Genomic DNA, 11,174 nt, shown 5'->3' with positions numbered 1-11,174 from the left:
GGCATTAGGAAACAGATGTGCATGTAATAATATGTTTTCGACTCAGTCTGATTGGATATCACCTGGCCTTTTACCTGCCTGCCATCTAGTACAAAGCTTGTGTGATGTCTAATTACACTCATGTCGGAATAGAGCAAGATCCCGGGTTGCGGGGTCAGCAGCCTAAGCAGGGAAACCCACATCTCCCTCTCCCCAGTGGCACATACCTGGAACACCTCCCCCAGGAGGTGCCCAGGAGGCATCCTTGTCAGATGCCCAAACCACCTCAACCTTTCGATGTGGAGGAGCAGCACCTCTACTCTCCCGGATGGCTGAACTTCTCAACCTATCTATACAGGAGAAGCCAGCCACCCTTTGGAGGAAGCCCATTTCTGCTGCTTGTTTCCATGATCTCGTTCTTTCGGTCACCTCCCACAGCTCGTGACCATAGGTGAGGGTAGGGATGTAGATCAACTGGTAAATTGAGAGCTTCGCTTTTATTCTCAGCTCTCTCTTCAATACGACTGACCGGTGCAGCGTCCGCCTCACTGCAGCCGCAGCACCAAACCGTCTGTCGATCTCCTGCTCCCTTCACCTGTCACTCGTGAACAGGACGCCGAGATACTTGAACTCCTCCACTTGGGGCAGGAACCCGTCCCTGACTCATAGTGGGCACTCCACCCTTTTCTGGCTAAGGACCATGGCCTCAGATTTGGTGGAGCTGATTCCCATTCCCACCGCTTCACACTCGTCTGCGAACCGTTCCAGTGCGTGCTGGAGGTCATCACTTGATGAATCCAACAGAACCACATCATCTACGAAAAGCAGAGATGAGATTCTGACACCACCCAGGTGAAAGCCTTCCGCCACTTGGCTAAATCTATTTAGGACTATTTCATACTGCCATTGTTTTTACTGTACGTTGTTTGTAACATATAGGCATACAGGGAATTGGCATATGGGGATTCTAAATATTGCAATATAGTTTGTATCCAAATATCATGTCACATTTGACCTCTGATCCCACTTTTACCTTTTACATCTGCACTACAAACTTCTTAAAGCAAAGCAAGTGAATATTGAACAAAACAAAAATTCCTTTAAAAGTAAATACTGCCCAGAGAACGAGCTGCCTTGGCACAGCTCTGTGGTCTGAGTGCTTCTTGTTATTATTAGTTCCTGTTTGCAGTGAACCCAATCATTGTCTCTTAAAAAAGGTTTCAAACATGGCTGTTCTTGGGCAGGTGGCTGTATTGGATGTTTAATCATGATGGACAACATTGGGAATGGTATTTTGGGTATAGTAAGTGTGATTATAAAAAGGGTTTTAAGCAAACTTACTTGACCCTGTGAGTTCTGTGTCACAGCTTCAACTAAACAAGTGGTCAAACTGAAGTAAAAAGTCTCTTAATTTCATGTCCCCTTCAGGTCTCTCCTGCCCCTTTGGGGAAGTTTTGTTCAACTGTAATCACATTTAAAGAGCACTTTAGTAGTTTCTCAATATTTGTACTTTTGGAAGTTCTAACAGCAATTTGTTATCTGCCATATTTAAAGAAAGCCCTTCAAGTGGCTTTTCGCTTAAAGCCGCTCCTCAGCTTGACTGGAGTAGAAGCCCACAGAAGGCTTCTCCCACAGAAGCTGTGAGGTGGTTATTGTTCATCACGTTAGGCTGTACTGGAAGCTTATAGTCTTTTAACACTGCTGCCCATCCAAGTGCCAAAGATTGTATTTATCAAAGCTTAAATCTTCTTTGCCTCCATTTCTTTCTTCACTGCACCAATCTGCTTTCATCGCATTGAACTGTTGCGCTTGTTCTCTTGATGCTTTCACTATTTCATTCATTTTTTTATATAGGAGAGAGACCAACAGAGAAATGGGCGAGAGGACTGACATGATGCATAGATCATTTACTGTGTGGACTTTTCAGGCTATAAATAACCAGATGGGTGATCGTCTATGAAAAGAAAAATATACTTTTTGCCTAAACGAAAAAGATCTTCTTCTCATAAAAGTCCTTCATCGTTCTCAGGCTTTAAATGTGATTCAGGAGACCTGCTATGATGTTTCCTCTCGAGAGTGTTCCTGTTGTTGTTAACATTTTATGCAACCTTCAGGGGACATTTTCCTTTACTTTAGATACTTTTAAATGCAGAGCAACACTATAAAAGATGCCCTGACTGCTTCAATGACACAGCATAGGTTGAATGAAAATACTGAGGGATGTGCACCTGAGCAAAATCGTGAAATTCTAATTATGCGCCTTGTCATGTACTAGAAAAATCATTCAAACAGAGTTGCAAATTTAATTAAGGAAACATATGTTTACTGCAAAATATTGGAGCACTAACCCAACTACTTGTTTCCGATGCTTTATGATGTCTACAAGATGAAGTATTGTCTGCTTTAAACCATTTGTGACATGTTGCATGCACAGGAAGATTAGACAAAATACTCTTTGTTTTGCAAATGGATGCTTTGTCTTCTTTTGTATCTTATAAATCATCTTGTGACTCTGCAGGTTTGTCTTTTGTCACAACTGCAATAAGTCCTCCAGGATTACAGCACTGTACTACTCATCACACAAATTTGCAGTATAATTATGACACAGTTAAAAACATTTGTTGAGAAAAGTTGCTTGAGAAACACCGGATCCCACAACCCCATCACCCAGCTCAGACGAATCTTTCACTAGCCCTTCGCTGCCTTTTATATCTTGTCATCATTTCTGTGAAAGTTTTCTGTCAACTTTTTGTGGAAAATCTGTCGAGTGTCCCTGCAAACAAGAGAAATATCAGCTGTCTTACTGATTTCTTTAAAAATGTCATTATTGTTTTTCTGCTTATCAGGAGCTGCTGCAGGCAACATCCTCCACTCTCTGCCATGTCTGCAAGGAGACTACATGCTGAGGAGAGAGAGAAGAGTGAGCCAGGTTCAGAAACTGGCACTTCAAGAATATCTTAGTAAGTGCAGCGTTTAAAGAGTTGGAATATGCTGTAGTTCTAGATCATTCCCTATAAAATCTGTTTAAACTGGACTAAAGTTCCTTACTGATCCCTCAGAATCAGCTGATTAGAATCAACTCATTTGATTAAGCCACAAAACATTTTGCTTTTATTCTATGTATGAGCATTTTTATGTAGGTGGTTTGAAATTTGAAATTTTGTAAGTTGCCTTTTTTCATTTGTGATCCCTTAGACCTTCTGTACAAGAGGTAGGTAGGTAGCTACATTACATTACATCAAATCAAATCACTTTTATTGTCACATCACATGTGCAGGTACATTGGTACAGCACATGTGAGTGAAATTCTTGAAATTCATATAAGACACGGTTAAAAAAAAATTGCAGTCAAATCTCACAAATTTAAAACAAACAACTTTTTTTCTGTTTCCACAACAGCTGTTTCTGTGTCCAGCTTTTACTTCAGTATCAGATAGTTTCAGTAGCAAAACTGCACCAGTTTAATGTCCGTGGTGTAGAGTAACAGAAAGAACTGGCACATTAGACTGGTACGTTTATCTGTTCTCTGAAAATTCAATACCTAAAACTTCAAAAAGTGATTTTGGGTCAACTTTAAAGTTTCAAAAATGCTCGGTAAAAAGAAGAATACTTAAAAAAATTCCAAATTTCAACCCACGCCCATGCCTGCTGGATTCATTGGATATGCTTAAGTTATTGTTTAAAAAAAATTCTGTTTCTGTGGGGTTTGGGTGAGAGGCACGTTTGTTAGTGGAATGACCCAGAAAGTGAAAACTGTTGACGTGAGTATCAGATACATTACGACAATAGGGCAAGTGGATGCACACTGTTGTAGACTGACACATTTCAGCACCTCTCACTGATTCCTTTGCGCATTTATGAATTGTTAGCTTGCTAATATATGATAATAACAGAGATTAGCCCTAAGCACAACACCGTGAGCTCAGTTTGAGATGTCAGTCAAAAGTTTAAAACCCTCAAGCAGAAAAAAAGGAAGCAACATCTTGCAGAGAAGGGACTGGATTTGGGAATTTTATGGGAATATTTTTAACATCCAAGAAGAAACGTGATGTATCTTATCATTTCGAATACTGCTAGAAAATTTATGTATGTATATGTGTTTATATATATATATGTGTATATGTATGTATGTACACATATATATATATATATATATATATATATGTGTGTGTGTGTGTGTGTGTATATATATATATATACACATATATATATATAAATAAAAAAAATTTTTATTACTCCTGCACAGTTGGCGTGGTGCACCCATAATTTAGTTGTACATGTATGTACAGTGACAATAAAGGGCAATTAGTTTCTATTCAAATTAAATAAGTTGATTGAAGCTAATGAAATCAAAACATGGATGTACTGTAGTTAGTTACTGTGCATATGGGTTTTTTTCTACCTGTAGGCTAGGAAAAAAGAAGTTTAGTTTAACAGGAGCAGTTACTGTTGGCTGATGATATAAATTTGATGTAATGGACCTAAGAGCTGTGGAGTCCACTTAGAGCATCCCAAACTGTCGTCAGTTCTAAGTCTCAGTTCTCTCTAGCCCTCAGCACAGGCTGGTGCATTGAAAGACTCTTGAAATATCATTATTTTACAGACATACATAATGTCCCCTCGGCAGCAAAGATAGTGAAACGCCAGCAGAGTGGAGCCAGATTAAAGGAAGTGGAGTGAAATTCATCAGGCTTGAGAAAAAGCAGTAGGGCTATTCTTTGAAAGGGCCATGAGCAGAGTGTAGAGTCCTGACAGACCACAGGCCTTAATGAAATTCATCGCAATTTATTCTGACTTGGCATTAAATTGGGGAAAAGGCATGTCCGTGTAAGTTGCTAAAAGTTAGTTGTAGTGTGGGAAGTTTTAATGATTATTGTGAAGTCTGTGCGTGTGTGTGTGTGTAATGGCACAATTGTGGGTCTGTCTTTTTCTCTTGATGTGTGTGGAATGAATTTGCAAGCTAATGCATGTGTTTGCCAAGGATTTTGAGGATTTATCTTTCTGTTTTTTGTTTTTCTTAACTGGATCTCTCTGTCTCAACCATAAAACCTCGAAAATTCCAGATACACCCATCTTAACAATCTGTTGTTTAAGACAACTAATCTGAAGTACAATGAGCTTGGATATTGAGCTTTTTGAATAAATGTTTAGTGAGTATTTTCTAATAATAAACATGTATTTTTACAATAATTATGTTTCACACATTTTTAAATAAACCGTTTATAAAGCTCAACTTTGACTAAGTTGTTTTTAGGGAGATAAAAATAGCCGCTTACTATTTTATGTACCCAGTGGAGCTGGGGTAAAATGAGTACATTCCTGTTTTGGAGGAGAATCAATCACCAAACTGCTCGTTATGTAACGTTAAGACTGATGCCAGATTTTTACACCAGTTGTGAGTTTGCCAGCGCGATAAAAACAAAGTCTGAAATGAAAACAGAGTCAAAACCTACCCCTGTTTCTGTGTCTAGAAAAGAAAGGAGCAGCATCGATACCTGTCAGTGACTTGAAGGTCATTCTGAATCTGGCCAGGGAGAATTATCTGAAGAAGGCTGACTCCACTCTGCCCACTGCTGCTGCCTGTCTGACAGACAATCAGCCCTCAAAAAGCTCAGGTATGTACTAAGAAAACAAGACAATATTGTGTTTGGGGGTTTTTTCCACTCTTTGCACAGCTATAGTGTGCTGGTCAAGTTTTCTTATATGCGCACAATTAAACACATACAGTACAATGCACATGCCACTTCTTCTACACCATCCCCTCATGTGAAATTCTCTGTTTGAATCCAGCTTCAGTGATGAATATAGCTTGAGTTTGCTGAGCCGGTGTTAAAACTCGTAGAAGGAACAACACTGATGCTGGTTCAAACATTTACTATAATGGCACGAACTGTTCCTCAGAGATCATCAATATTCACTACATGTGCTTTTATAAGACGACATTTCTCGGAAATAACACGAGCTGATAATTTGCAAATAAAGTGTTAGCAATAAAGCAAATTCTAGCTTGCAGCTACAGCTACGTGCGCACAGCGCTGGTTTTAAATATATAGCTGTGGGGCTAATAGAGCCACATGTGAAGCAGTTTTTAGGTCATAAATGTGGCAATATTATTTTGGAATTATGTTTACTGTCTCTGCACAGCATCTTTTTATTATTAGATTTTATATTTATCCATAATTGTATATTAACTCATTAGGCTAAACATCAATAGAAGACCATCTTTGCAGCAGAACTGCCACTACTTCATTAAAACAGCATGGCCTTCATATTAAAGTGTATTTTCTGAATTTGATATTCTACCATATATTTCACTTTAGTGCGGGTTGGGGAACTCTAGGCCTCAAGGACTGTGTCCTGCAGGTTTTAGATATCACCTGGCTCAACACACCTGAATCAAATGATTAACTCATTACCAGGCCTCTGGAGAACTTCAAGACACGCTAACGATGTAATTTAGCCATTTAAATCAGCTGTGTTGGATCAAGGACACATTTAAAACCTGGACACCGGCCCTTGAGGAGTTCCCCCACCCCTGCTTTAGTGGTCCTGGGCATTGCACAGACATAATCTTGAATTTTGTTAAGTGGAACCAGGAAGGTTCAGAATCACAAGAGATGATATGGTGGTGGTGTAGACAGTCTTAAGTGCAATTCACTCTGTTTTGCTTGTGATCCTTATTTTTTGGGGATAGGAATGTCCTTTCCTTCAATCCATTAGATACGTCTGCTCTGTTTGTGTGTCTACATCGCCTAAAGGAGTGAATGACTTTGTGTGGGTTGTCAAAGTGCTACCAGAAGGCTTAGGTTTATACATACAACACACTTAGGCTATCACTTTGCATGAAACACCCGTATCTCGTCAGAGAACCTGCTGTATCCACATGTATCACATTTCTGTCCGTCTTGATATAACATGCAGTCCTGTCCGCACAGAAAAAAGCTGAGCTGCTTTTATTTTGGATCCTCAGAACTGATCTGTTCCGAGACCCGACTGCCAAGAGTTTAGTGTGTTAACTAGCATCAAATGAAAGTTTACTTATCATATCCAGTCCATTGTGTACTTAGTGACAAAGGGCACTGTAGGTTTAATTATTAATGTTGTAAAAGCTGATGATTTTGGAGAACGCTTATGTTATGTAGTTAGTTCATCTAATATACCCTTTATTAGGTTAATGCAAACATCTAATCAGTGGCAGCAATTCACTGCAGTCATGCACTAAGCAAAACATACAGGTCAAGATAAACTGATGACGTTTAAACTGAGCATCAGAATGAGGGGGAAAGGTGATTTAAGTGACTTTGAAAGCGGTATTAGTTGGTGTCCGATAGGCTGGTCTGAGTATTTCTGAATCGCTGACATGCTCGGATTTTCCAACACAAACATTTGCATCATGTATGTGTAGCTGATAAACTTGCAGTAACTGTCTGGTCTGTGAGGAATGTTTCCAGCACCTTGTTGAATCTATGCCAGGAAGAATTAAAGCATTTCTGAAAGCAAAAGGGAGTCCAACCCCATTCTAGCATCCTAATACCTGATAAAGTGGCTGGTGAGTGTATAAACGCCTGTGTAATGTTACTGATTTGTTTTTTCCTGCAACGCCAACTTTATTCTCTATTAAGAGCAGTGAATGCTCATTCATCAACATTTGAAAGTGATGGATAACGCCTGCTTCTTACTACTGTGTGCTCTCACTTCTGGGTTGAGCAGAGACAAACACTTCTATAGCATCTGATTCCAAGTCTAGCAGCTGACCTCTATTCAAATCTTGCTGGTAAAGTAGGAGAAGAGTGTACCTTTGTGTCCATTATTGTGTGCCATAAAACCACTCTTAAAAATAATCTTAAAACGCCTCCCTAATGATGGATGTTTTCAATTGAATTGATGTAAACAGGATGGCTTGTTGTGTTCGTTTTAGGTTTTCAGATGATTTCTCAGCTGCCGTCTGACTGGCCTGAGAGAAGTGTCCTGCACAATGTGGAAAACTTGCAGAAGAGACGCCAGAAGAGAAGGTATAAGGGATGGGATCTCCGTATATGGCTCACTCTGAACTGTTAAAATGTCTGATCTTCTCATTTTATTATGTTCTGTTGACTGTGCCTTAGATTTGGTCTGTTAGGTCCAGGCTCTAGTGACAGTCTGCTGGGTCCTAAAGATGGCCAGAGAGGCTCTTCTACTTTACTTGATGCCAAAGAACTTCTGAAACACTTCACGTCTGATGGTCTGCCTGCGGGGGAGCTACAGCCGCTGGCCATTAACAGAGGGTGGGATCATTTTTCAGATTTCAAATAGCACCTCACCAGTTTCACTGCACTAAGCTGTTAAATTCATAAATATGAACACACTATAGTTTTTGTTTCTTTGGCAGATTTTCAGATTTACAGCTGAAACACATACACGCACTGTAGCCTGGCATCTGCTCCAGTTATATGTATTTATTCCTGGGATGGATCTACATGACACACACTAAACGAAGCCATAATTAGGATTTGATTATAATCATTAACCTTCTACAGTGAGCTTACAACCCTTGGAGGAAGATTATTGAGCTGAGTTAAAAAATACTGGAGCAGTAAGGAGTTAGTGTTAATAAAGGCTGTCAGACCAAACTCTGTGTGTAGAGAGGCAGACTTGTTCATCTGGTTTAATGAAGACGATATTAAATTGAGAAGCAAGACAAATAACAGTTTATCTCTCTTTTTGTCTTTCTGACTATGACTCGCATTCATGCTCTTTGCTTTTTTTTCCAGTAACAATGCCTTCCAGTTGTCACAAGACCTTTCTCCCAGGAGAGTCAGCAAACTGCCTTTCAGCAAAGCCTCAGCCTCCCATTATCACGGCATAGAGTAAGTTTCTCTAAAGTATATTGACTGTTCAGCTATTTTAAAACTGTGAACGCTTCTTTTTATGAGATTTACTTTTTATAAATAATTTTTTTCTTCGTGTAGGTTCTGTCTGGATAACCAGCGGTCTTTAGATCGAGACCAGGCCTTTGTACGGCTCCAATCTCGTCTGATTCGGTATGAGACCCAAACCACCTGCTCCAAGGAACCGTGCGCCCTCCCCTTTGCCCTCAGCCCCGCTCCCTCACCAGCTGTGATGTCAGAACCAGGAAGCGTGCCTGATGGCGAGACTCTGCAGAACAATGATGTAGCACGACTCAAGCGCAAGTCCTGGGAAGCAGACATTGTTGGAGGCTATCCTCACAAGAGGTATGATGATATATGTCCCTCCTGGTTTGCAGCTACGTGGTGATATTATAAAATTAAGGATGGATGGCGAGGAGCTTTAAAGAGTTTTTATCCATCTGTCTGATTGATCCAGGCTGGCAAAGTCCGAGAGCAGTGACTCCATCTGTTCTCAGAGTAGCAGCAGCAGCGGGACACATCCTGCCATTAGGTCTCTACGACGACAACCAAGCAGGTCGCAGTCCACCTCCTCTGTAAACAGTTCCTCCTCTTCAGCCACAAGACCGACATCAGGTAAAGCGAAAAAAGTGACTCTCGCATGGGAGGGAACACTTGGGACTGTGTTAGGATCAGATGAGTCTGTTAAATTAACATTCAGTGTCGCCTGCTAATCGGAAGGTTGGTGGTTTGATCTCTGGCTTCTCCAACCCGCGTGCTTTTCCCAGTGTTCTTGGCCAAGATCCTGAACCCTGAGTTGCCCCTGATGGAATATGCGTTTAAATATGCTTAGCCATAGGAAAAAAGCACTTGTAGACTAAGACTTATTGGCCCAGCAAACTTACATGGCTGTTTAAACTTTTTTCTGACCTGTGCTTTGGTTACTGTTGGATAATGTTATTGTGGGAATTACACATAGCTGTAAAGGTGGGTTAATGTGGTAGGGCTCTAGCAAATTAATAGAATTAATAGAATCAGTTTATTTACTGTGCTGTATGGTAGCACTTCATCTTTATTATCTATGTGCATACTTGTTTCTTTCATTCACTTTATAGTTTTGTATTTTCTAATTGGTTTTGTTTTTATTTCATTTGATTTTATTGTTCGAAAATGTTAAGTTTTAGTGTAGTTTTTGATAGTTTGTGTTAATTTTAGTTTTTGTAATTATTATTTAAGTTATTATGTTTTATTAGTATGCGAAGGGCATACGTCAGAGACCAAATATAGGAACATCAGTACAGGTGATACAATAAAAACACAGAGGTTCTTAAAAGCAGTTGACTCACAGTGTTGTAGACGTCCAAGGTTTTAATAAACACATCCATCAATGCCTCATCAGGTAAGCTGTAATAAAAGTTTTAGTAAACTAAGAGATACCAAAACTAAGGATATTTCCTGTATATTTTTATTTTCTTTAGGTTCACAAAATCGCTTATTAATTTTAATTTTTTTTTCACAAGTCAAATTTTCTTTGCAGTTAATTAAATAAATTTTTTAACATTTAGTTTAAGTTAACTATATTGGTTCAACAGGTTCCTATACCTGTTGTTCTTTGTTATTGACTTATTTCCTCTATTTTATTTTCACTATATGACTTTTACTGTGTTGACTTTAGTGCCTTATTGTTTAATAATTTCTCTTATTTGCACTTCTTTTCAGGCTTGGCGACTCTCGCTTGTGTTGACAGACCTAAATGTCAACAGCAGAAGACGCATCAAGGACACAGCGAGGACAAACTTGCCAAAGAGTCACGCTCCCAGAAACATAACAGGGTGAGAGGATTTGTGCATCTTATTTTTATTCTTATAAAACAATAAAATATATATTTACTTTTACATTTTTTTAAACAGAATATTTCTTAAAGCATTTGTGCTAATAATGATGACAAAAAAATGATGTAACCCAGACAGAAAATGTAACCATAGACTTGTTTGTGCATTTCAAGTCTGCTGCCAAGTTTTAATGAGCAGAGCTTACCTTAATAAGCTGCAATTTTCCTGTAATATCGACTCATTTAGCAATAAACCCATTTTTTTTACTTGTGCAAAAATCTTAAGTAAATATGCAATTCGCCTAATTGCCACCTGGCCTACACAGATGGTGATAGATAAACACACGACAAACTGGGAGAGTTTTTCTATTACAGAGGAGAACTGTGCAGCAGCTCTAGCCGAGATAAATGTGTAATATTTTCCATGCAATCATTGTGAATGTGTGGGCTGCATCACAATGTTGCGGCAGAACCACTTTAACAACAATACTGTTATCGTATCACCTGCTGCCTACATT

At 39.3% G+C, this 11,174-nt stretch overlaps 1 protein-coding gene across 1 annotated transcript in view; it reads left to right on the top strand.

Moving 5' to 3' along the window:
* Positions 1-11,174, top strand: part of mtbp (MDM2 binding protein) — a 45,655-nt gene that overhangs the window by 31,702 nt on the left and 2,779 nt on the right. The window contains exons 12-19 of the mRNA XM_005744509.1: positions 2,826-2,939; positions 5,451-5,594; positions 7,898-7,991; positions 8,085-8,243; positions 8,730-8,825; positions 8,928-9,191; positions 9,304-9,461; positions 10,545-10,657. Of these exons, the coding sequence (XP_005744566.1) occupies positions 2,826-2,939; positions 5,451-5,594; positions 7,898-7,991; positions 8,085-8,243; positions 8,730-8,825; positions 8,928-9,191; positions 9,304-9,461; positions 10,545-10,657 (1,142 nt within the window). The remainder of the gene's footprint in view (positions 1-2,825; positions 2,940-5,450; positions 5,595-7,897; positions 7,992-8,084; positions 8,244-8,729; positions 8,826-8,927; positions 9,192-9,303; positions 9,462-10,544; positions 10,658-11,174) is intronic.

This window comes from Pundamilia nyererei, unplaced genomic scaffold (assembly GCF_000239375.1).
Source record: "Pundamilia nyererei isolate P.nyererei 1_Seehausen unplaced genomic scaffold, PunNye1.0 scaffold00144, whole genome shotgun sequence".
Classification (NCBI taxonomy): Eukaryota; Metazoa; Chordata; class Actinopteri; order Cichliformes; family Cichlidae; genus Pundamilia; species Pundamilia nyererei.
This window is presented reverse-complemented; position numbering and strand designations above follow the sequence as displayed.